At 40.4% G+C, this 27,512-nt stretch overlaps 1 protein-coding gene across 7 annotated transcripts in view; it reads left to right on the forward strand.

Annotated features, from left to right (window-relative positions):
- The window catches only part of WDR17 (WD repeat domain 17), a 121,355-nt gene that overhangs the window by 14,607 nt on the left and 79,236 nt on the right, over positions 1-27,512 (forward strand). For 2 of the 7 annotated variants that reach the window (XM_073341683.2, XM_073341672.2), the window contains exon 1: positions 14,853-14,988. The exons of the other annotated variants lie outside the window; for them this stretch is intronic. In XM_073341683.2, coding sequence (XP_073197784.2) covers positions 14,923-14,988 — 66 coding nt within the window. In that variant the 5' untranslated portion in view covers positions 14,853-14,922. Of the gene's footprint in view, positions 1-14,852; positions 14,989-27,512 lie in introns of those variants that run through there. 7 annotated transcript variants of the gene reach the window in all.

The following is a 27,512-nucleotide window of genomic DNA, read 5'->3' on the forward strand; positions in this document are numbered from 1 at the left end:
AGGGACATAATCAAATTATTATTAAATTTGTAAAATGAAATTCACCTTGATCCAATCAATAACACCACATCTAGGTTCTTTAAAAATCTAGGATTGAACTAAGTATAGGGCTCATTATGACACAGTGTCATCCTCTGTTTCACTAACTATGGGTGTGATCCCACAAATTGACATAAAATGGGACTACTCACTGTATTAGCACAACTTTGTACAAGCACTGTGCCCCTAACAGATGTTTGTGTGATTGGGCCTGTAGACAGAACCACATTCCCCTAGAATCCAATGGAGGTGGATCTCTGGATGTGGGAAGGACAGTGCTGTGAAGGTGATGCTCCCCTTCAGTGTCAGTGTCCTCCTCGAGACTTCAAGCCATAAGAGTCCCATCTCTTGTGAACACAGAGTGGTTATTCAGGGCCTATGTTAATGCAAAGTTTACAGCTGTACAAAAGACAAGAAAATCAAACTTATTTTTCCAAACCAGCCATAATTCAACACCCTTGCATATGTGTGGTAATTTGTATTCCTGAATAAGGTGGCAACTTTGCCTTAAATGATATCTGATATGCTAGGCACAAATGCTCTGTGACGTAATTGTGGTGGTTGTGGAGCTATAACTTTGGATTTCTTAAACTTTGTACATATAAATCCCCACCAAAATGATGGGTTTAACCATAGTTCTTTGCATTTTATTTCTTCTATCCACAAATAATACTTTGAATTTACATAGCTCTTTCATCAAAAATGAAAAAAAAAAAGAAAGAAAGAAACAATGAACATTTGTATAAATACGCTACTAGGTTAGTATGTAATGTGTATACAGTAATTTGTTCACATTGCATTGTTCCAAATGTTTTGTATAGGATACCCATCCACTCAGCTTACCTCAAGAAGTCTCCAAGATGAGAGAGTTTATTTCTTGAATGACATAGAGCCTAAACCTAATCCCACTGAAGACAATGGAGTTTTGAAATTGATTTCAGTGAAGCAAGTTCAAAGCTAGATCATCCCTTTATATATACTTTAATTGAGTTATTTTACATAGCTCAGTCACGTAAAAAGGGAAAAGTCAAAGTAGCTGGCCCATAAGTAAGCATAGAATATGCCCCTGAGTTTAACTTTCTAAAATGGTCTTTAAAATGTCTTTTTTTCCTATGTTACACAGGCAGTTTTATAAACTCATATTGCAGTGTCTGTGACCTCAGAGTAATAATTCTCCATTCCTGACATGTGGTTTTGACGATTAATAATAAACATACCCTTTCTAATTGATTGAAAAGAGGCAATCAGAATATCAGTAATGTAAGGTATATACTATATAAATAGTAAGAGTAATGTGAAGTGTTTGTTTAGCTTCTAAACTGTAATTGGTTCATCAGAATTGTTTCCTGTATGAATTAAGGTCACGATCCTGTAAGGTGCAGTGTGTCTTACCCCACTGATTTCAAAGAGAATTTAGGGTGCTTAGAATCTAATAGGATCTGAGACATAAACATAGGCATGTGGAATGTCTGTTTGATCACAGGGTTTATCACTATGGTGACACTAATTCCAGAATTAAGCAATTACTTCAGTATTTAAGTGAACATGATTTGTATGTTTTGTATTCCTTTTAGAATGTCAGGAGTACATTCAAAAGATTGTGTATTTTAAGACTGAATATGAGTTTTTAATTTGCTCAGAGGTGTGTATGATGATAGTTTATTAACATTATGTTAACCAACTAAAATGGAAATGAATTAAGTTTTTCCAGTGTGGTATATTACAAGAACTATTATACCAACAGTTCTAAAGCCTGTTCTTAGAGAGAGGGGGGAAAAATGATGATTAAAAGAAATGTAAGAATAGTATCAAAATTCTTTTTTGAATTAAGTATTTTATAAACTATGTATCTAAAATACTAAAAGAAGTTAACCTTCTTTAGGCTAATTTAAAGAGTTTTTTGTTTTGTTTTTGGACTTACATTAACCCATCTTCATATTTTTATTTATTAATTAGGTTATATTCACCTTAAATGAGAACATTGCATGCCATTTGATTACAAAAAGTTTTTGTAAAAATTAGTTTTGACAGCAGGTCAATGAGTGAATGAATATGTTTATCAGTATTTCTAATGTACCCTTGATGTATTGTCTGAGAAGGAGAGCAGTTCAGGCTATTTTTCCCTTTATTATTTTTTATATTTATTTAATTTAGTCTGAAGCCTTCTACTGTATTTAGCTGCATATGGGTACAAGAAGTCATCAGCAGTTAGAACTTCCACACAATATCCTGCCCCCTATTTTAACTTGAGCTGAAGATATCACCACTAGTTGTGTTGAAATGATAATTCAATTTCTGTGTTCATTCAGTCCTTGTCTCCCTGCTGAGACTCTAATGAAAAGTGGGCTTTTGTAATGGTGCCTTTTGTGAGGAGATGCATTTGCCAAACAAGGACTGGATTGAGATCAGAAAACTCATTTTGCATAGGTCACCAGGGCATTGTGTAGTAACAGGCATAAGTGGTAACAACTTGTGGTCACTACTGAACTAATTCAGAACTGAACCAATGATTTACATGAGACAGGTTCTGGTTCCAGCTTAAAAACCCCAGAATCATCGGGAACCCAAAATCCATTTGAAAGGGCAAAGCTGACAGTCTGCAAAAACAATCTTTTCTAAACATACCAGTATTACTTCAAAGTATGAATAACTAGAAGGGGAGGGGAGTAGCAAGCATTAGCAATATGTAAATATGGATATGTTGTGTTTCGTTCACATTCTAAATCTTTGTTCTAAGGAATATATTACAGCTCTCATTTAAAAGACCTAATGCTCATTTCCATGTTAGGGACTGTGGTTTGCTCTACACCTAAAACTAGTTTGACCTAGCTACATTGCTCAGGGCTGTGAAAAATGTCATGCCCTGTATGACGTAGTAAGGTTGTCTTAGTCCCCTGTTGCTTATTTGAATTTAAGAATGATTCAAGATTATCAGTAACAGGCTCAGATGGAATTACTTACTAAAAGATTATTATTATTAATCCTAAAGAGCTGGTCTCTGTCTCTCTCTCCTCTGTAACTGGTGGGATGTTGGCAGTCTGCACTCTCCAAACTAACTTCCAAACCTGTGTCCTTTTATAGGGCGAGACAATGAAACTTATTTTTGGAGGAAAATATACTTTTCCACAATTAATTTTACCCTGTGTTCTGTTTTCCTAATTACTAATGACATTTCTTTTATGCACCTCAGTTTACCTGGTTGATAAGCAAAAAGGAATCTCTAATCTGGTCATTATTACAAGCATCTGTGAGAGCCAATGTGCTTAATGAATTAAAAACATCTTTCAGTGAGTCATTATTTCATCCATTTGCATTATTTCATCCATCTGAAATAACAACTATTCCTTATCAGTCACCCAGTTTTGTATATAATGTACTTGTGTAGACACTTTTCATTAGTTTGAGGGTTCTCTTCCTTGGACACCTGGACTATATTAGTGAAGTTAACATAAAAAGTAGGGTTAAAAGTTTATACACAGTCCATTATTAAGTTCATTTTCCTTCCATCCATTAGGTTCAATTGAAGGACAAAGAACTTTTTAGTTTCAATATATATAGGTAGGGGCCTACCAAATTCACGGTCCATTATGGTCAATTTCACAGTCATAGGATTTGAAAATTGATAAAGTTCACATTTTCAGATGTTTAAATCTGAACTTTCAGTGTTGTAACCTTGGGGCTTGCGACCCAAAAGGGGATTGGGGGAGCGGGGGTGTCACAAACCTGTTGTAGGGAGGTCATGTGATTGCCACCCTCACATCTGTGCTGCCTTCAGAGCTGGACAGAGTGGGGAGGAAGGCGTGCAGAGCTGTCTGCAGCCAGGAAGATACCCAAGAGCAGCCCTGCAGGAAAAGAGCAAGTCCTGCCCTGCCCCAGCCCTGCCTGGACTAGCAGCTAGGAGCCCCCTTTGCTGGGGTGCTCCCAGCATCACAGGGAAGATCAGATTCAACTCCATGAGCCTCCTCCAGCTTCAGGAACCTCTGGGTCTGCTGCACAGGCCCAGAGCGTTCTGCAGCAGGGGGAGGCACCTTGAGTTGGGTCTGGTCTCATCCATCCCCCCTCCCCACCTCCAGTAGCTGTGCAGGGAATGGATAAGTCCTGTCCCTCCCCAGCCTAACCAGAGCTAGGAGCCCCTTTTGCTAGGGCGCTCCTAGGAACAAGGGGACATCAGATTTCACTCATGGTCCGTGTTGCGTTTTTCATGGCTGTGAAATTGGTAGGGCCCTATATATAGGGTACTAAATATATCAATACACAACATAAAAGGCTTTTGGTTGGCACATAAAAGAATTATGAGAATTTAACTTAAAAATAGTAAAGTTAATATTTACTAACACCACTGTAGACGCAGCTAGATTGAAGGAAGAATTGTAGGTTGATGTTAATTCTGTGGCCTCTTGAGGGGGTAGATTTACTAGAGCAATGGAAAAACCTTGACTGTCACTGTCGTAAGTGTGTATGCTACAGCTGCAGTGCTTGTAGCATAGATATACCCTGTTTCTAGATACCTACCTCTCCCTCAGTCCAAGATGTTTGGGTTGTGCTGCTTTTCCAGCATATTCTTTTCCAGACATATCCATAAAGGCTCCAGTGAACCCCTCTCAAGATTTCATCCCTCCCGGCTGAATAGAATGGAGGTATAGCTCTGCTTCCTTTTTCTCTTCTTAGCTCAGGATGAGGGCGGCAGGGAATAGCTCCCCCACTGTCTTTAGAAATAAATCTGAAAAGGTTGCATTCCTGCTGTGAGAGAGCTCTTGCCTTGTTGCTAACAAAGTTCACACATTGTGACTATGCCTCAAATTTGCTCACTTTCTTGGAAGCACCTTTATACCTCAAGAGTACCTGGAGTGACTTAAATAAAATACATAAATCTTAGGTTAATCTTTCTGCTGAGCTGGTTCTAAGGTTTTTCCCCCAATGTAGGACCTGTCTGCCCCCTCTCAGTTCTTTCTGCCTCAAGAAGACACAGAACTTGTTTATGCTACAGGTTTGAATCTAAGGGTATGTCTACACTGCAGTTAAAACCCCACAGCTGGCCTGTGTCAGCCCAAGCCCTGAAAGACTAAGGGCTTGGCTACACTTGCGAGTGAGAGTGCATTAAAGGAGCCCCGGGCGCCCTAGCTCACTACCCGTCCACACTGGCAAGGCACGTAGAGCGCTCCGACTCCGTGGCTAGAGCGCTCCTGGTACTCCACCTCGGCGAGTGGAATAACGTTTGGTGCGCCCACGCTGGAGTGCCGTGGCGCCAGTGTGGATGCCCTGGTCTGTTGTTGCTCTGTGATCAGCTTCCAGAAGTATCCCACAATGCCTGTTGTGGCCACTCTGGTCATCACTTTGAAGTCTAATGTCCTGTCCTCAGGTGACCAACTGTCAGACCCGCCCTTTAAATTCTCTGGGAGTTTTGAAAATCCCCTTCCTGTTTGCTCAGCCAGGTGTGGAGTGCTCTCAGCAAATCTTTCCAGGTGACCATGCCTCCATGCGCCAGGCGGGCCCTAGTATGGAGCAATGGCGAGGTGCTGGACCTCATCAGTGTTCGGGGGGAGGAAGCTGTCCAGTCGCAGCTGCGTTCCAGCCGTAGGAATTAAGATACCTTCGGGCAGATATCAAGGGACATGATGGAAAGGGGCCATGACCAGGATGCACTGCAGTGCAGGATTAAAGTGAAGGAGCTGCAGAATGCTTACTGCAAAGCCCACAAGGCAAACAGCTACTCTGGTGCTGTCCCTGCGACCTGCCATTTCTACAAAGAGCTGGACACGATACTTGGGGGTGACCCCACCTCCATTCCGAGGACCACCATGGACACTTCAGAGCCGAGTTTAACAAGGTAGGAGGAGGAGGAGCAAAGTGGGAGCAAGGGTGCTGAGGCAGAGGAAGACACCCTGGAATTCCTAGATGCATGTAGCGAGGAGCTGTTCTCAAGCCAGGAGGAAGGTAGCCAGTCACGGCAGCTGGTGCTTGGGGAAGGACAAACACCAGAGGAGGTTTCTGGTAAGCCGCTTTTATTTTGGGAAGGAAGTTATTCAGTGCGGGCTCTTGTGGGCAAGGAGGGTTAGGGCTGCATGCATGCCTAGATGCGGAATAGGGCGTTAATGTGCTCTCTCAGATCGCGGTAATCGGCCTCAGTGATCTCTTCAAAGGTCTCATCCAGAACTTGGGCAATACGCTTGCGCAGGTTTCTCGGGAGAGCCACTGTGGTCCTTGTCCCAGTAAGGCTAACTTGTTGGTGCCACTGTGCCATGGGGGCGGGGACTATTGCTGCACACAGGCAAGCTGCATATGGGCCAGGGCGGAAGCCGCACTGCAGTAGAAGACCCTCCCTTGCTTCCCAGGTCACCCTCAGCAGTGAGATATCTTCCAGGACCAACTCCTGTGGAAAATATGGGGACAGTGTTCAGTATAGGGGCCCCCTGCCACTGTTGGCTCTCTCCAAGGCACAGAAACCCAGAAGACAGTACAGCCATGAAACAATCAGTCACGCTTGACCCTGTGCTTACTCACCATTTTGGGGCTCCGGTGGGTTATGTGCGCTCGCTTTGGGATGGGCAAATTATGCTGTTGTTTAGACTGTGCTTGCCCTTAAGTACTGGGGAATCATTGCTCTGCCTGGTGTGAACAATGCTGCCTCTGTTAAGTGTTGGTTGCATTTTGCCTTTACAGATGCAACCTTGAGATCTCAGCTGTCTGTATTATCACCAGCCGAAAGACTCCAAAGAATCAGAAAGAGGCCACGCAGGAGCAAGGAAGACATGTTGCATGAAATAATGCAGCATTCAAGTACTGAAAATCAAAAAGTGCAGGAGTGGCGGGACAGCGAAAGGAGGATCTGCCTGCAGAATGAGGAGCGCTGGCACAAAAGCGCGGTGCTCTAGCAGCAAAGCACGGATCGGCTGATAAGCATAATGGAGAGCCAAGCAGACTCTATCCAGGCGCTCGTAGCCATGCAGGTGGAGCACTACCGTGCCCCCCGACCCCGGCAGCCCTTGTCCCAAAACTCTTTCCCTTGTGCCCCCATGTTATGCTATACAAAGCACACAGGATCTTTTATAAGAGAGAAGGCAAATACGCCATATTTCTTGAAAATACAACAGCATATGCTTTTCAGTCACACACGCATATACGTATCATGCACACAGTCCTGCCAGCTGATGTTTTTATAGTTACCAGTCTGGAGTGTGGCCAGCCAGACTGGGCGCAGAGGGGAGCCGGGCTTTGTTGGGCGCGATCCGATGCTTTTGGAGTAGTGGCAAGACGAACCCAAAATCCCATGGCAAAGCACCCTGTTCTTATAGTTCTTTTTCTGTGCTGAAGTCTATGGATTTTGCTGTGTCAGTCTGTGACAGGTTACTCCTTAATTAGTGTATTTTTTTATGTAAACATTCCAAAACACCTCCGAGAGGGTTATCCTGTCCTGGTTCCGATTTAATCAATTGTCCTGTCTTTAGGGGTGCCAGCCTTCACTTCAGGGTCGTCAATTTGCCTTTCCTTCATTATGGATGCGCGTTGATGATTTTCTGGTGTCATTAGGTCTCTTTACTCCTTTTTCCTTGACCATCTGGTTATAACAATTGCTTTCACACCTTATCTTTTCCTGATGCATGCATTCCTCATTCACACAATCTTTTTACAGAGACCTTTGAGAATACAAACAGTGTCTGTTTATTTTGAATCTCCTTAACATAGACACAATACAAGATCCTATCTTTTACTTACTAAACCTTAAAACAAAGAAATGTATATTTAACTAGAGTGCCTAATTTGTAATACATATAGGAAACCATAGTAGACATAGCTTATCGTAAAACAAAAGGGTGACCATAATCAGTCATAAGGACTGTTTTGGTCTGTCCCTGCCTTAACATCAGTAAAGACACTAGCAGTCCCTCAGGTGCATTCCTACCAATGTCCCAGAGGGTCATTCCTTTCTGCTATTCAAAAAGGGTGGCTGATAAAATGAAATCAAGACATACATTAGTACCTCTATTCTTATAATACAATTATAAAATCCTCCTCCTACACCCATGTCACCTCCAATCCACTTTCCCCAACATCCGGGTTCTTATCGCCACCAGCTGCCTCCAACACCTGTAGCTTCGCTACCCAGCCCTGAAAACTATGACCCTTACCCACTGCACTCAACCCCCATCACCAAGCAGTATAGCCACCCTGAAGTGCAGCACTCATTACACAGCACTCCAGACAGGAAGGCTGAATATGATAACAGGACATACGCAAATCTGTGATTTTACCGTTCCCCACCCCATCTCCTTGCCCTTTCTGTTTCCCAAACAGTTGTGTTTCTTTTCAATAAATGAATTTTCTTTTCAATAAATGGATTTTTTGGCTTTGAAAACATTATTTATTATTGCATAAAGTAAAAGATACCTTAGCCCAAGAAAGAAACAGGTACTGCCAGTCAGCATAGCAAACACAGATTCCTACTAACATTGGAACCACTGCACTTCACTCCCTTTCAGGGCACCAGCCGTTACTGGTGGCTTTCAGCCTCAAATTGCTCCCTCAAGGCATCCCTAATCCTTGCAGCCCCACACTGGGCCCCTCTAATAGTCCTGCTCTCTGGATGTTCAAATTCAGCCTCCAGGTGTTGAACCTCCAAGTTCCATGCCTGAGTGAATTGTTCACCCTTCCCTTCACAAATGTTATGGAGCGTACAGCATGCAGATATAACTGGGGGGATGCTGTCATCGGCCAGGTCCAGCTTCCCATACAGAGAGCGCCTGCGGCCCTTCAAATGGCCAGAAGCACACTCCACAGTCATCCTGCACCGGCTCAGCCTGTTGTTCATAGAATCATAGAATATCAGGGTTGGAAGGGAGGTCATCTAGTCCAACCCCCTGCTCAAAGCAGGACCCATCCCCAACTAAATCATCCCAGCCAGGGCTTTGTCAAGCCTGACCTTGAAAACCTCTAAGGAAGGAGATTCTACCACCTCCCTAAGTAAAAGGACTGCTCCTTGCTGCTGTCAAGGCCCCCTGTATAGGATTTCATGAGCCATGGCATTAAAGGGTAAGCTTGGTCTCCAAGGATCACAATGGGCATTTTGACTTCCCCTACGGTGATCTTCTGGTCTGGGAAAAAAGTCCCATCTTGCAGCTTCCTGAACAGCCCCGTGTTCCAAAAGATGCCTGCGTCATGCACCTTTCCGGGCCAGCCTGCGTTAATGTCAATGAAACGACCATGGTGATCCACAAGCACCTGGAGAACTATAGAGAAATACCCCTTCTGACTAACGTACTCGGAGGCTAGGTGGGCTGGTGCCAGAATTGGAATATGCGTGCCATCTGTCGCCCCTCTGCAGTTAGGGAAACCCATTTGTGCAAAGCCATCCACAATATCATGCACGTTACCCAGAGTCACGGTTCTTGTGAGCAGGATGCAATTAATGGCCCTGCAAACTTGCATCAACATGATTCCAATGGTCGACTTTCCCACTCCAAACTGGTTAGTGACCGATCGGTAGCTATCTGGAGTTTCCAGATTGCAATAGCCACCTGCTTCTCTGCCATCTCTGCTCTCAATCTTGTGTCCTTGCACCGCAGGGTGGGGGCAAGCTCATCACGCAGTCCCATGAAAGTGGCTTTTCTCACCCGAAAGTTCTGCAGCCACTGCTCATTATCCCAGACTTGCATGATGATGTGATCCCACCACTCAGTGCTTGTTTCCCTAGCCTGAAAGCGGCGTTCTGTGGTGGTGAGCATGTCTGTGAATGCCACAAGCAAACTCGTGTCATATGCGTTACTCGAGTCGATATCATCGTCGGAGCCCGCACTGTCACTTTGGATCATAAGGAATAACTGGACTGCCACATGTGACATGCTGGCGAGACTCATCAGCATACTCCTCAGCTGTTCGGGCTCTATTCCCGCAGACCGAAAGGGAAGACAGAGCACGCAGTACAAAAAACGTTGAAAGACGGCACCAAATGTGGACGGAAACACAGGGATTGCTGGGATGTGAACCGATGCATCACGGGGTTTTGGGACAGGACCCAGAATGCCCGGCACCCCCTACCCTCTTCCCACAAGCCACAGCACCAGAATGGGAAGAGGTGCTCTGTGGGATAGCTGCCCATAATGCACCACTCCCAATGCCGCTGCAAGTGCCGTAAATGTGGCCACGCCAGTGCGCTTGCAGCTGTCAGTGTGGACAGACTGCAGCGCTTTTCCTACTGCGCTCTCCCAATGCAGGTTTAACTCAAAGCGCTCTATATCTGCAAGTGTAGCCATGCCCTACGTCAGATAAGGGCCTGTTTAATTGGAGTGTAGATGTTCAGGCTCAGGCTGGAGCCTAAGCTCAGGAACCCTCCCCACTTCTGGGGTCCCAGAGCCTGGGCTCCAGCCCAAACCTGAATGTCTGCACAGCAATTAAACTGTGCCTTAGCCCAAGCCCCTTGAGCCCAAGTCAGCTGGTATGGGCCAGCCCTGGGTGTTTAATTGTAGTGTAGACATATCCAAAAAGAACCAGCCTGCTCTGTGTGACTAAATGAGTCTAGGAAATAGTTACGTAGCATCCTGGAATCTGATATTAGTTACATACCCCCTCAAGAATTTTTGGAATCAGTACAAATATGTGTTAATCACATCTGGCTCCAAGTAGATTTGTATTCAACCCAATTGGTTTTGGTTTGCAAAAGTTAGTGTGAATGAGCATCTTTGTGTTCATACATCTAGAGTTTTGTTTGGAGTGTCCGGTTTGTATTGCTCCTAAAACATGAAGCAGAATTCACTCCTGATTATTGAGTTTTGTCTTGGTTCACATAGAAACCAAATTAATCTAGGAGTTTCAACAGATTTTGGTTTCTGTGTTTCTTAGTAAGGGAACTTTTTGTGCAATCTGCATTGTTTCAAGCTTGTGACTAACCTGGAAACCAGTTCTGTTTTGGGGAAAGGGGGTGGGGGGTTGTCAGGTTTTGTTTTCAAATATTTTTTTGAGACCAGAGAGGAGATCCAGTATTATTTTTCAACTAGAAGTCAGTCCTTATTCCTCTATCTAACAGATAAAAGGAAAGAAAATGATAAAAAGGTAACAGAATGATATAATAATCAGTTGTGGACTCCACACTTAGTGGTTGACTTATGAATCTTGTATATTCTTAGAAGCTAAAAAAGAGAATCTAAAAACTGTCTCTCATTTATGAGAGGAAAATGGCAGCTCTCCTTGTCAAATAAATGTTGCTAAACTTAAATGGTTGAAAAACTTTAATACAACTACATCAGATACATCTCTAGAACTGTCACTTCAGAACAGTCTCCAACTTTGCAGTCCCTTCAGCACACACGTCCACTAGATAGTCTAAATTGATCATCTTGAAAAATATACGGCATAGTTCAAATTGCATATAGAAAGACTATATTAAAAGAATGTTAAGGTTGCAAAATCCAGCATTCAAAAGTTAAGAAATTGTAGAATTAAGGTTGCCCATACAATTCTAATTCAGCCCTCATGTGTGCATTCAATATGACAGGCATTGTTCAGTAATAAGGATCATGAAAGGCACAAAATTATTAACATCAGTTGGTATAAGACATGACACTTGGATTAATTCTGATTTGCAGCTCAGTGCACCTTTCTCCTAAACCATAAGGTGTTTTAAATAGTAGTAAAAGGATGGGGATTCATTATCTCTGCATCCTGTCCAAAGGTTCAGTTCTGGACCCAGGATCCCGAAATGGAATGTGGGAAAGCATGCTCAGTGACAATAGAACATTCAGGGATGTTAGAGGCAACCCTTCAGCAGGGTTAACTGAGCAAAAACAAACTGAAGTGTTTAACAATTATAATTTAGCCAAATCTGAGTGGATTTCTATGGGAACAAGAAAAGGCATCTCCCTGATGATCCCCTGCCAAATGTATCTGTTAATTACCCATCTAATGGCTTTATACTGTTGCCCATCACTGTAGTATATGAGTGCCTTCCACATAAAATCAATAGCAGTAGTGAAGTGGACTTCCTGGAGTCTTTCTCGCTTCTACCTTTTTGGGTAATAATCTACTTGGGGTAGGGTTTTTGTTTTGTTTTTGTTTTACATTGCAAGAGGATTATTGAATAAGATGGGTCTCACTGTTGTGACCTTGGCACTTTATTTATGTGGCTTGTTCTTCTGGAGTGAGTTGAAAATCTAGAGGATTCAGGAATCTTTGGGAGTGGACTAGCATTGGTTATTCGCTACCTTGCTGGGAAAGAGGGAGGACTCTGATCTTCATCTGCACAAGGGAGTGGTCAGACCAAGAGAGTGGTGTATTGGTGACATCTCTAGTATCCACTCCTAAGCTGAAGATAGGGTCCAACGTATATCCAACTGCATATGTACGTGCACAGATGGCCAGAGAATCCCATGGTTTCTGTGTAGGCCATGAGATCAAGTACCATTGCCTCATTTACATGGTGAATGTGGAGGCTGAAGCCACCCACGACAAGGAATCTGGTCAAATCCAGTACTACGCTGGGCAGTAGCTCTGTCAATTCCTTCCAACAACTTGACAGGGTTTCGACTTGGAGGTCTGTACACCACTAGAAGGCCTATGTTTTTCTTGTCCTTTTCATCATGTATCTTATGGATACTGTGACTCAGGGACCTCCTCTTGCCAACTAGCAGAGGGCACAGAGGGTGCACAGGGTTTTACAGGGATCCCATGGGTCAGATATATGCATAATAATTCACTAAAATATGGTATGTGAAGCCTCTACCGAGAGCCAGTAACCCACTGGTCATCATAATCATTGTGAAATATGTACAGATAATATTTAGGGAGCTGTGTCTATACTAAAAATTATGCTCTTAAGGCAGGTAACCAGGAGATGACATGTCTTGGACAGGTTCCTTTCAGGTAGGGGCTAGCAGACACTTATCTCCATGTATGGTCATTGTGTAGTGTGTGCCTCACAATCTATGCCTGTTCACACACTGAGCCAGCTGCCAATTGCAAAATCTATAAGAAAGGAGTATACAGAAAAAAACAACCAGTATGTGGGGGAGTGCCCTGGTTATGAATGAGCACAATGGAGATGCAAACAGACAACCTGGATCGTTCATCAAGGAGGCAAGCTGAGAGTGTCTCATGAAAAGAAGATCACAGCCAAGTCTGGCTGAAAATGCTGAAAGGACTTTGGGTGAGCATTGCTTTTTAAGATGTGCAAGTGTCTAGTTAAATAAGTCTAGGTTCTAGAATGCATCTTATGGTTTCATTTTATGTGTAACCATTTGTTTCCAATACTTTTACTTCCTGTCACTTGAATCTCTGTACTTTAAGAAACTTTTACTTGTTTGTACTGTAAACATAACTAAATCAAGTGTGTCATGGGGAATTGTGAACTGAGGTGAAACTGGTAAGCCAGGGTGTGTGACTTCTTTAAAAGTTCCCCAGCTATGTTCTCGGGTCTGTCTTGGCTTGATATATATATAGAGAGAGTATCCTGTGGGGACCGTCTGTACTAGGGTAAGGTTGGAGATTGGCATTAAACTATGTACCAGTGATGCAAGCAAGCGCTGGTGTTTCATCCAAGAGATTATGAATGATGCTGGTTTTGTTGATGGCCAACTGTGCATTCAGCCGCAGGATTTTCAGATTGTTGTTTTTGTTTTCCTCCTCTCTTTAATGATTTTACTGATTGAACAGTTGGCTTCAGGTGTCCAGCTTTTGGATTTATCCCAATATGGTGGTTTGGAGGAAAGTTTCCTTAACCCAGTGTTATTTGGGAGTGTGCAGGATAATTGGGTCCCACATCTTTGAAGATGCCGATATTCCAGTTTTCCAGATTTTTAGGGTCTGACAGTATTGTTCTGTGCTTTGCTGTAGTCCCTAGAAAAATTTTCATGATAGTCCCTAAATAAGTGCAGCTGACAGAGGGTGGTGTTGAAGTAATGGATTGTGGTGTAGATGGAAGGGGGCATTTCTTCCTTCCTCCTTCTCCCTCTTTGTTAACAGCACTTCATACTCCTGTGACGTGCTGTGGAGAATATGGAACTGAGTGTTGCACCTCATGGCCCAGTAGATAAATCAAAGGAGTGGGTAGCACATAGGTGGAACTATCTCTTTAAATCTGCTTGATACCAAGGGGGAGGAGAGCGAGAGGGAGAAAACAAACACTGCACTTACATGTAAAGTTATGGTGATGACTGTACTTTGAGCTCCTCATCAGCGCGGATGGCTGTGGCAGAGCCCTAGAGATCTCTGTGGCAAACAATGGATATTTTAGAGCTCTTCAAAAACAGATTTATTTTTCTGCTAGAAGTTGCTAGGCAACCTATATGTCGGAGTTGCGACCATTTCTATGTAGTATTATTTGTACCACTGTAAACCACTCTCAACACAACCAAAGCACAGATATTGAAATTGATATTGCCTAATTTATCTAGCCCCATAAAGCTAAAGTTACTTTACATTTTAACACTTCGGTTTTGTGTTCTGGAAACTACCTCTTACAGACCAATTTTATAGTCTAAAACTGAAAACAGAAAATATGTTTTGGAAAATAAATAAGAACCACTTAACAGTCTAGCTCGGTTGTTTTTCACAGCTCAGCAGTGTTTTATAACCCAGCTTGAAACATTAATCAGCTTTTATCTTAAAATACTGAAATATATGATATAGTAATGATTTTGTTTATTTGTTGTTTTCAATTTTCACATTTAGAATTTCTTAAATGGATCGTATTTGTATTCTCATTAAAAGTCTTTCACATGTTCATGAATTTACAGCTTATTATTGTAAGGGAATCATTTCACTAAGCTCAGAACTGATCTCTGTGTAGCTTGGTTTAGTTTGGGTAAATTTTAGCACAGAACCCACGTTGTCCTTACATGTGTTCAGACGCTGAGATATAGTCTTATGATTGTTTGAAATTTAAAACAATTTTGTATCATGGCTTGGATGACTTATATTTCTCACTGGTTTGATGAAGATGATTGGTATGAAGGACACCAAAGAGTAAGAATTCTTCGTTAAAATTACCATTTTCTATTTTACTGTCTTACATTTTTCTTCATTGCACTGCTGTTTCTCTGTGTTACATATACCATTAGCATTATTTGTACTGCAGTACTGAGAATGGATCATTAATATTTATTTATATGGTCTTAACCCTGGCATAAGTATATAATGTCATATTTTGAAGATTTCAGTATAATGTAATATGAATAAAATTTTTCAGTCTTGGAACTTTAGTTGGCAGATAGCTGCATTTTTATTTTTTGGTTGCATACTTTAATGTGTAGTAAATGTTGAAAGATTAAATTAAATGTTCCATTTTAGTCTATTAGAAGGAATGAATGTAATACTTAGGGTTCTAATTAACTAACTACAGCAGAGAACAGAAGAGTGGGGGAAAATCTGAATAAGACAATATTTAAGAAATAGAGCATAGAACTTTACCTAGGGTCATCTCCATGTTGTACTCTGGACATTTGTATAGGACTTTATGGAGCGAGTGACATTATTTCAAAATAAGAAGAGTGGTTGCTATGGCAACCTTTGCAAGATGTCCTGGAAAAAATGTTTAAATGTGTTTTGATAACCATATGCTTCGGGCAAGCTTGGTCTATTTCTGTTTTTCATAGGTTTAAGATAGGAAAATAATGAAAGGCACATACCTTTCTGTATGTTATGGCCTCTTTTAATGTAATTGCTTGGTGTCTTTTTCATATTCTTCTTTTAATGGTATATTTCTCAGTCATTACATCATGTTGCAGCAGGAGTTGCTGGCTTCTCTGTTTTTCAGTAGATCCTTATTAGTCAACTATATGTGTGATTTGTTAAGTGCGAATTATGTGCTCGCTGCTGCAATATAGAGCTAGAAGATTTTAATGTTTTCTCATTCTCATCTATTGTATCGTTTTCGTCACATAGTTGCTTTTGATACAGCCTCATTCTCAAGCAGCCACTCATGAGGTAAGCAGTTGTGAGATTAGTGGTAGCCATATCTCAGACCAGTAATGCTCTAACGGCAAGCAGACAGCAGGAAGGAGGCTATGCTACGGTGTGGCTGGTAACCGTCTCCTGGGAGACTAAAACAGATTCCCTACATCAGGGTTCTCAAATATTTTCGTAGTATGGGACACATCTTGATAATCTTGTGGACTACCTACCTCTCTTTTTTATCATCTACTGTGACTGTGCTGGCCATAGCAATTGTTAGCATGGCAATAGAAAGTATTTAATATATTTAGCTATCTCTTTAATTGCATTTAACATCTGAAAACTATTAATCCTAGTATCATGTGACCAGCCAGCTCTAAAAAGGTGTTAGTTTGAAACCTGTGCAATGTGTTGACTCAAGTTGACATAACTACTTGTATGATTCAACACGTCTGGCTGTGTGCTGTTAGGAATATTAGCGTATATTCAGAAGCTCTGGTATTAACATTTGGCTTTTCATTTTATTGTAGTTCTAGAAGAAAGAATTTGAAGAAGGAAAAGAATAAAATTTTGTGCTGTAGGGCTGAGAAGATATAATAATTATAGATAGCACTGTTAGAGTTGCCTACAGGGCCGGCCCACAACATTTTGGCACCTGAGGCGGGGAGCTCAAATGACGCTCCTATGCCCCCTCGCTTGGGCCAAAACTTTGAAAGGTCTCAATTCTGCCTTCTTCCTGTTCTACTCCTCTCATGGTACTGCTCTGCTACCTACCCCAATAAAGGAGAACTAACAACTTAAAATGCCTTGTTCAACATTTTTAAGTAACACATTTGCTGTTCAGGCGTTTGAAAGTTAACTTTCCTTGTCTGCATAGTAAACACTGGCATTTTTATCTGTTTGAATAATCAAAGTGGTTCTTTCCCTGCCTTGTTGATTGCAAAGATTTGAACTGCTTCCTGAAGGTCCACAGTCTGGGCCAGCTCATGCTCTATTGAGATGGTTGCAAGGCCGATAAATAAATTACAACATTTATTTCAAACGGTATGTCATGCCACCACACTAAGCCACACAGAAATTTAAAGTTATGTATGTTTCTGGTAATTCCATTTCCCTCTGCCACTGTTCTCCCATGAACAGTTCCTGTCATAGCGTTATCCTCCATAATGGCAACTATGGCATCATCTATCTTCCCAATTTGGTGTTTGATAGGCTTTATCGCCTCCACTCAACTTTCCCATCGTGTAGCAGTCAGTGGTTTCAGTGTCAGAGAGAATGTTCTCAGATGTTGCTTCAAAATTTGCAATCGGAGAGTTGATGCAGAGAAAAATACATAGATGCTTTGAATTACGTTTTAAAAATACAGCGCCTCACTAGAAGCTGATGCTGCATCACTGACTACCAAGTTCAATGAATGAGAAGTGCATGGGACAAAAAAAGCTTGAGGATTTAACTCTCTGATCTGGTCTACACTCCTCTGTTCTTTCCTCTCATGTTGGCACCATTATCGTAGCCCTGACCTCTCATGTCAGCTATCGCAATTCCTGTATCTTCCAGCATTTTAAGAAGCACATTTGTCATACCAGCTCCTGTAGTATCATCAATGTCAATAAATTCTAGAAAGTGCTCTCTAACAGTCACCTTTGCAGGGACATTTTCACTAGGTTTTGTTGTTGTTTCAAAACACGCCATTAAAGTCATTTGTTCCATATGGCTGATGTCAGGTGTGCAGTCCAGAATAACAGAGTAATATCTTGCTGACTTCAGATCTGCCACAATCTTGTGTTTGACTTTTGTTGCCAGTAACTGTATGATCTCATTTTGAATTGTTTTTCCAAGGTAGTGGTGTTTGTACATTTCTTGGGTGGTGACTCTTCTGAGATGCTCCTGGAGTACATCATCAAACTCAGCCATCAGCTCCACAGTTTCAAGGAGGTTTCCATTGTTTGGCACATACAGCTGATCTGAAGTGCCACACAGTGCTAGGTTTTGGGTAGCAAGCATTCTCACAATGGCAATGAGCCTTTTCTGAACATTTTGCCAGTAAAGAGACTCTGATGCAATCTTCTCTTGATGCTGATCATCTGTGGTGGCCTTTAACCTTAGTCTCATCTCAAGCTCTTTCCACCTATGGAATGCTCTCTAGTGATTTGCTGAGGAAAAACAAGAGGAAAGTGTGTGTGTGTGTGTGAGAGAGAGCTCCTTGTGCGGTCTTCCTCCTTCTCAGTAGAGCCAGGCATAATCACTTGAAAGTGAGTGCTATGGAAGTTTTGTGTTTTATTTTCTGTGAGGTTTACATTATGAAGCAATTGTTTTATTTTCTGTTGAACACACTAGATAGGTCCTCTTTACCCTACTTTAAAAAATGGTTCCTTAATGCTTTGCCTCTATTTCAAACTGAATATTATGGAAATTTTTGAAACACCATAGCTTCAAAACTCTCTTTTCAGGGAAGTTTGGGGTCAAAAATTAAAACAAACTCTAATATTATATGAAATGTGCCATGTTGAATGTCAGGAGGAAGTATTTACAATCAGTCTGATAACTAAAAGCTCGACTCAACTGCATCTCTGTAAGTATTTTAAATAATCTCCATGCTTTGCAATTACATTTAGAATCTCACAAGTTCCCTTTAGTATTCAGAAACCCATAGCAAATTAATGAATTTTGTGACTGTAGTGAGTGAACAAGTACAGTTGGTGGGGGATGAAGGCAAAGGTGACATAATAAAGTGTACATTGTTCATTTTTTTGACAAATGTATTTTAGTTTTACTTTATAATACTTCATAGTATACATTATTTTACAAAATGTACTACTGTAAATGTGAAGACTTAATGAGATCTCACTACAGCACTTTACTCTTAAGCTCTGTGCTGAGAATTTAGTAGACTGGATATATTTTAATATGAAAAAAAAAAAAACGAGGAGTCCTTGTGGCACCTTAGAGACTAACAAATTAATTTGGGCATAAGCTTTCGTGGGCTAGAACCCATTTCATCAGATGTATGAAATAAAAGATACAGGAGCAGGTATAAATACATGAAAGGATGTGGGTTGCTTTACCAAGTGTTAGGTCAGTCTAATGAGATAAATCAATTAACAGCAGGATACCAAGGGAGGAGAAATAACTTTTGAAGTGGTACAAGAGTGGCCCATTATAGACAGTTGACAAGAAGGTGTGAGTAACAGTGGGGAGAAATTAGTACTGGGGAAATTAAGTTTAGGTTTTGTAATGACCCAACCACTCCCAGTCTTTATTCAGGCCTAATCTGATGGTACCTAGTTTGCAAATTAATTCCAGTTCTGCAGCTTCACGTTGGAGTCTGGTTTTGAATTTTGTTGTTGAGGAATTGCCACTTTGAGGTCTGTTATTGAGTGACCAGAGAAATTGAAGTGTTCTCCTACTGGTTTTTGAATGTTATGATTCCTGATGTCAGATTTGTGTCCATTTATTCTTTTGCGTAGAGACTGTCTGGTTTGGCCAATGTATATGGCAGGGAGGCATTGCTGGCGTATGATGGCATATATCACATTGGTAGATGTGCAGGTGAATGAGCCCTGAATGGTGTGATTGATGTGGTTAGGTCCTGTGATGGTGTCCCTTGAATAGACGTGTCGACAGTGTTGGCACCAGGGTTTGTAGCAGGGTTTGGTCCCTGGGTTGGTGTTTTTGTTGTGTGGTATGTAGTTGCTGGTGAGTATTTGCTTCAAGTTGGGGGGCTGTCTGTAAGCGAGGACTGGCCTGTCTTTCCAAGGTCTGTGAGAATTATGAAGTATATGGAATAGTGAAATGCAGCTCACAAAGATTCTGCTATATCAGTCAATATTTTACGTGTGCAGTTTTTAGTTTGCTAATGCAAACTTTAGTATAGAATTTAGAAAAGTATGCAAACTTCAACCTAAATGGACCATCCCTTTAGAATTAAAAATATTGACTTCTTTAGACAATTAATTGTTCTGTTCAACTCTAGAAGAAATTCAGAATGATCTGGACAAATAGGAGAAATGGTCTGAAGTAAATAGGATGAAATTCAATAAGGACAAATGCAAAGTACTCCACTTAGGAAGGAACAATCAGTTGCACACATACAAAATGGGAAATGACTGCTTAGGAAGGAGTACTGCGGAAAGAGATCTGGGGGTCATAGTGGATCACAAGCTAAATATGAGTGAACAGTGTAACACTGGTGCAAAAAAAGTAAACATCATTCTGGGATGTATTAGAAGGAGTGTTGTAAGGAAGACACGAGAAGTAATTCTTCCGCTCTGCTCCGTGCTGATTAGTCCTCAACTGGTGTATTGTGTCCAGTTCTGGGCACCACATTTCAGGAAGAATGTGGACAAATTGGAGCAAGCCCAGAGAAGAGCAACAAAAATGATTAAAGGTCTAGAAAACAGGACCCAAGAGGGAAGATTGAAAAGATTGGGTTTGTTTAGTCTGGAGAAGAGAAAACTGAGGGGTGACATAACAGTTGTCAAGTACATACAAGGTTGTTACAAGGAGGAGGGAGATATGTTGTTCTCCTTAACCTGTGAGGACAAGAATAAATGAGCTTAAATTGCAGCAAGGCCAGTTTAGGTTGGACATTAGGAAAAATGTTCTAGCTGTCAGGGTGATTAAACACTGGAATAAATTGTGTAAGAAGGTTATGGGATCTCCATCACTGGAGGTTTTTAACTGCAGTTTAGACAAACACCTGTCAGGAATGGTCTAGGTAATACTTAGTCCTGCCTTGAGTGCAGGGGTCTAGACTAGATGACGCCTTGAGGTCACTTCCAGTCCTATGATGCTATGATTTAAGACAGTGTTTCCCAAACTTGGCATGCTGCTTGTTCAGGGAAAGCCCCTGGCGGGTCAGGCCAATTTGTTTACCTGCCACATCTGCAGTATGTCCCTCAGCCCGCACCGCTTCCCGCAGCCCCCATTGGCCGGGCACAGCAAACCGCAGCCACTGGGAGCCACGATTGGCCAAACCTGCTGACGTGGCAGGTAAACAAACCTTTCCCTCAACAAGTGGCATCCCAAGTTTGGGAAAGACTGATTTAAGAGATTAAATTAATTTATTGGCTTTCAGATTATACTTGTCCTGAATATTTCAGTGTTGAGCCCCTGGTACCCTGCATTATCCCTTCTAGAACCGGTACATTTAACATCTGAAAATCAGTTGGGTCTTAATTTTTCTTTGCATCCTCCAGTTCCTTTGGAAGAGGGGTAGTATACCAACTGCACCGTTATTCCTATGTGAAGCTTACTCCCACTGAGGATGGGGGAGAGTGGAAGTGTGTGGAAAGGCTGACTGGACGGTTACCCAGACACCAGTGTTGTACCAATAAAATAAAAACCAGCAGGATCTTATTAAAGGGAAAAAGGCAAAATACCACATTTATTGTGAATACAGAAAGAATCATAGTAAGCAGTTAGTTATAGCTATAACATTCCATTCAATCTCATATTTATTCTCACATTCATTCATACAAACACACACACACACACATACACACACACAGGTTCTGCAAGATTGTTATCATAGTTACCAGCCTTAGAGTTGCTCATGCCAAGCCACTGGCCAGGTGGCCTGGACATGAGGAGGGAGCAGGGCCTTGTCAGATGCTCATCTGATGCTCCTGGAAGTTGGTTTGCAGAATCAGACCCCAAAGTTCTCACTTTTTAGAGTCTATTTTTATAGGAATTTCTTCCTATGCCAGTCTATGGGAATTGCTTCATCATGCTGTTGCTGAATCAATCAGCAGATAGCACATTCCTGACGGCTCCAAGATGTTATCTTGTTCTTTGGTTCTCCCATTCTTGAGGCTGTTGGGTGGATTCCAGTCTGCCCTCTGGGGGGTCCTCTGGTTATTTCCACTTGACGCCTTCTTCAGCCGATGGACACTGGATTCTTAGGCTGGCACCTCCCTGATCATTCAGTTATTATCCACACCAAGCATCCATCCACATACATCCTCTATCTCTATTTTAATCACAATGGTTAATACAACAAAAGGGTGGGGAGTCTCTGGGTGCTGTTTCTGTTGTTCGAGTATTGCTTTGAGTCTCTCTCTCTGTGAATTGCTTTGAGAACAGACTCTGTCTTAGAATGTACTAACACAATTAGCAGCTTGCAAGTTTCACACATAGAGGGAGAGAAACAGTACCAAAAATCAAGAGACCTCTTAATTAGTAATACCCTGGAATTGAAACTATGGGGAATCAAACTCATTTGTGATTTTAATACAGAACTTCTTTAATATGATCCAACACCAGGATGGATAAAACCTTTTGTTTGGTGTTTGTACAGATGTACTAGCACAGTGGGGCTCCTAGGCACTGTGCTAATACAAATAATAATAAAATGATTTTTAAAAATCACTTATTAAATTTAGATTCAATTTAATAATAAACCTATCTTAAAATTTAATTTGAAATTATGACAACTTACGTTAAGGCTTAAACTAACTATAATCTATTAAAATAATTTAAATTAGATAAAAATAATATTAAGCAATACATGTTTGCTGCCAAGTTTCATTGTAAGTCAAACCACTGAAGTGGTGGAGGTCACAAGCTAAGCATCTGCAACTGGAGTTGGAGTGCTCAACCAGCTTTTGATGTCAGCAGTCCCTTCTGCAGGTGAAGAAAGAATATTTTCTTCATTTCAGTTTATTCAGCTAGTTCAGTGACTAGTTCATTCAAAGTTAAGAAACTGATTAGGAATTGAAAATTCAGGAAACATTGTTTTCCTCTCCCAATCTGTGAGTAAAAATTAGGTGTGTGAGGATGACATCTACTAGTTTTAAAATCCTGAAGGATAGTGTGACCTTAGAATATCAGGGTTGGAAGGGAGCTCAGGAGGTCATCTAGTCCAACCCCCTGCTCAAAGCAGGGCCAATCCCCAATTTTTGCCCCAGATCCCTAAATGGCCCCCTCAAGGATTGAACTCACAACCCTGGGTTTAGCAGGCCAACACTCAAACCACTGAGCTATCCCTCCCCCGTAAACAGTCAGTTCAATTTTCTAACAACAGACAATACTTCCTTGGTAGAGATGGGTGAATTTTTTTAGCAAATAGTAAATTTGCTAGAAAATGCATTTTTCAGGGCACCAAATTTCACAAATTTTGGTCAAATTCCACTCATAGTTTCAGCTGAGGGGGTAAAAAGTCTTTTTTTTCGGGGGGGGTCGGGGTCAGAACAGTTACACTCAGCCATTTTGAAACAAATTATTTTGACTTTTTTGTTTTGAATGTTTTGATTCAGCCCATTAACCCAAAAGTCACTTATTGACTTAGCTCTATTTCTTTGTTTAATAAATCAGATAGGTTTAAATGCAAATCATGTTTTGATAAACTTTCTGATAATCATTTTTCCTACGTATCTAGCATGTTTAATGTAGTTTTATTTAACTAATAAAAAAAAACTTTAAATTGTTTTTGAGCATTTTTAACTGAACACAAACTTCCATCAGAAAAGAGACTGACAGAATCAAAAATAACAAATTATCATCTGGTAAATAAGAAATGCATGAGTCATCATTTTCTAACATAAGAAAAGTGTAAAATTTCAGAATCTGAATAAATGTAAGTTAATCTCTAGCGTTGCTTAAATAAACTTGTATAGTTATAATGTATCCCTCTGATTAGACAGAAAGAAAAAGAAAGGCATAAAATTTAATGTAAAGTTTATATGGTAGTTACAAATCAACATGTTTTAATGGTTACCAACCAATGAGAATCAACCTTTCTTTAAGAAAATAACTGAAAAAATGCAAAACAAGATTAAAATCGATTATTTTAATTAACATTTCCTGCTTGTTGATTTTAATTATGATTTAAATCAGTCATCCTGTCAGAGACCCCTGGATTTCCCAGTAATTTTAGGACATCCATGTTGCTAAAGAGGCAGACCCCTGTATCTCTTCTATGTGTCAACTGACTCCTCCCTTGCAAGAGATGATGCACCTGAAACTGCGTGGTTCACAATGCATGTTTTACTCTCCCATTACTTTGTTCACAGAGGTGGGTATCAAGGCCCTCTGTCTTTAAGCAGATATCATCCTATATCTCTATCAGAAGTATGAACTAGATCTTTTAACTGTTATGTTGTCATTGACATGCTGCCAAAAATTAATATTTGTAGCACCAAGAGCCAACTGTTTGGATTCAGAAGTTTATTTTTGAGTATCTATATGTATGCCAAATGTAAATTATTAAAAGCAAACATTTCCTATATGGTCAACACAATAATTCTCGTTTAGTATTTTTAAGTTTCCCAACAGCTGGGAATAATTTGTTTGTGTAATTGGGAGTCAGTGACAAGGGAGTCAATAGAAGGGGAGATGCATTCTATATGGAGATTCAGAAAATGGGGCTTTGGATAATCAGTATCCCTTTGTATAAGTGTATCATAAAGATATAGTATATTCACATTCATGCACTCACACAATAATGTATATATCAGTATGAACAAGATATAGATTCCTCATGGGTCAAAATCACTGGTAGATTGAGGATGTGCAACTGTATTAATTGTGCACTCTCTTGCTCCCTCTCTCTCGTGATATCTATCTATCTATCTTTGCAAAAAAGTAGCCTTTTCAAGTCCAGTAAAGAGGCATGACTGGCACAGTACAGCATGCTTTATGTATTTGTGCGTGTGTGTGTGTGTGTCTGTGTCTCTCTCTCTCTCTAGATAGACACATACACACATGCACACACATATACACCCTGATAAATAAAGGATGTTGTACTGTGCCATTCATGCCTCTTCACTGGACTTAAAAGGCTACTGTTTTGCAAATAACGGTGTAGTACAATCTTGAAAAACAGCAAATAAATGAAATACACAGAGTACATGAAATAGAGGAAAAAGAGTTAGATTAAAATTAAAATGGTACCTCTTAAAGAGCTGCAGTTGCCAGGCTACTGACACTGCCGTTTTGTGTGTGTGGTGCGACACAATGCTCAGGCTTTTCTTCTGCATCCTTTAGTAAGTCTGCATTATTCTTTGAACATCAGGGTTTAGTTCCTTTATCTGTTGAGTAAAGTGATTTCTTTCTACATCCATATCAAGAGATGGTGTATTTCGAGAGCCACAAGGTTTTGGAATGGACATGGAAATTCTTAAGTGGTTCACAAAAAATTATACCTATTCTAAGCTACAGATAATATAGGCATGTATCTATAAATAACTATATAGCTGTAGCCATTCGTCCAATCAATTTTGTCATATGTGTTTATGTTATTTAATAATAGTATCTCTAAGTAAACAGACTTTCAGTTTAATGCTAGTTTCTATATTTAGTAACTAGGAAGGACTTATTATGTTTCAGCTCATGTCAATTAAAAAGAGAAAAGGCTTCGGCTTTTCTCTATCTCCTAGGAAACTGTAGACATTCTTTAATAATAGCTTCCTTAGTACTGTGTACATTTTACATAATTTTTGAGAAAGCAAATTTTTTCTGCATAATTTACATGCTATATATAAATATAAAATAATCATTTATATTTTGAATAGAAATGATGAGTTTAACAGAGGATGACTGAAAAATCAACATTGCTAAAGATGTAACGTAACAGTTTGGATATATTTTTCTAATTTGCTGCCATTTTGTTCACACTGATGTTCTGATGAATGCTGCTTTCTGTCTCATTCTATGAGCATGTTTGACTGAAACCTGCAATGTCTGAGGAAATCTGCAGGATACTGGCTTGATGTGTGGTGTTGATAAGAGACATAATAATCCTTGTAAAATATGATTTAATTTCTTATTAGCTGTAATGGATTTCAGACCAAATACTTCCTTTATAATGAAATAAAACTGAAGTATTTTGCAAACAGACAGTGTCATCGAAACTCTTTATAAATAACAAAAAACAACCAAAAAAAAAAAAGTCAGCAAGTTTACAAGAGATCCTAGAGAGTAAAGTTTTGAAGTACTTTATACATTATAGCTCAGAGTAAATACTAAAATATTCTGAAAACATGGATTTCAATGTAAATGCAAAACAAAAATAGTAAAAACAACTGTGTAATGATTTAATACAGGAATGATGCTGTTTAAGCGTGTGCGATTGTCTTAACAAAATTGTAATAAATCTTAAAATCAAATGTTTTCCTTTTAAATATGCTGTTAAGAGCATAATTTCATTTTGAGAACATATTTTAAGAAAATCACTGACTTAGCAAAGTCAAAAAATATAATATTTTCAGATGACCTGGCTCATCTTGTTGCTGAGTCACCTGTTGCTAAGTCTCTCTAAAATGTATATTTCTATCTTTTTGTAAAGTTACTGTTTGCCTTTTTATAAACATATTCAGAAAGAAAGAGAAAGTACAGCCAGATTCATATTGCAAATAGAAGCACAGTAGTTAATGTGATATATATTTTGTGATATGGACACACATAAATTGTGAACTAGACTGAAAATAAAACTCATTTCACAGCCATCAGATGGCAATGACTCTTGGTCACCATTAATCTGGCCTTCATGCACGCCAGCAACCTAAAGGCTTTGCATCTGTTAATGATACATTCAGCTACCCAGACTTCTTCTTTGTATCATTTAAAAATACAAAGTTCTATGTACAATACACCATGCAAGCACATTGAAGGAAAGAGTGGGGCTGTCTCTAATGCATAATTGCTGTTTTCTTGTGGTTGATGAGGGTAATCTTCAGCCCAGTGTGAGAACCCCTTCCTTTCCCTGCATGAGCTCTGGAATGGAGCTTTAAGCCTTGGAAGTCTCCCTGTCTTTAGGCCTTTAAATTTATATTTTCCTGCTGACTGAATTTCAGTGAGCCAGGGTATAATCCAGCTAAAGGGAAAGGGAACAAGAAATGTTGTTAAAATGAAACCTTTACTTAATACTTTACATTTCAAATGCTTTAACTGTTTTTCCATCTTTTCTGGATCTTAAATAAAAGGTTACAAGGATTTTTAATGGTGTGTTTGCCATAGTACTAAGCAGGCTGAGATATCTTTATATCAAACCCTGGACCTTGTTTAACACTGTTTAATGTTCGACAGTGACTAGGTTATTTAACTCCTTTGGCTCATTTATTCCATCTAACTTTATCTGACAGGCCGCTAGCCCAAAGGGTTACACCACCCTAGAGCACTCTACTCCTAGCAGCGGCAGCCAGTCCTCTTTGCTCCCAACCCCATGCAGCTGTAGCTACCAGGCCTCCCCTTTCCGTAATAATGATGTTGGCTCTGCAGACTTAAGCAGTTGACGTTGCATCAGTTGACACTTAGTTTGTATTTGAGAGGTTATCTTTGTGTAAGAGCTAGAGACTTTAACTTATTTTTTAATGAAAGCTTAGGTCCTGCAGAAGCTGATGGCCCACACTTCAGGAAAGAGTCCTCCTTGCCCTACGTGAGTGAATTTTGCAAGCCACAGGGTGAACCACTTCTTTAGGAATCTTTTCTCCGAGCTTTCCAGTCTGATTTCACACTTTCCCTATTGTACTTGGTTGCATGTTAAAGTAATATTAGGACAGTCTTAATGTGGAAAATAAACAATAAACTCACTGTAATGTGTTACACCCTTATTTTGTATCAGTGCTATTTATTTCCTTTGCTTTGACTTTACCCTGTCA

Source organism: Lepidochelys kempii, chromosome 4, assembly GCF_965140285.1.
Source record: "Lepidochelys kempii isolate rLepKem1 chromosome 4, rLepKem1.hap1, whole genome shotgun sequence".
Taxonomy (NCBI): domain Eukaryota; kingdom Metazoa; phylum Chordata; order Testudines; family Cheloniidae; genus Lepidochelys; species Lepidochelys kempii.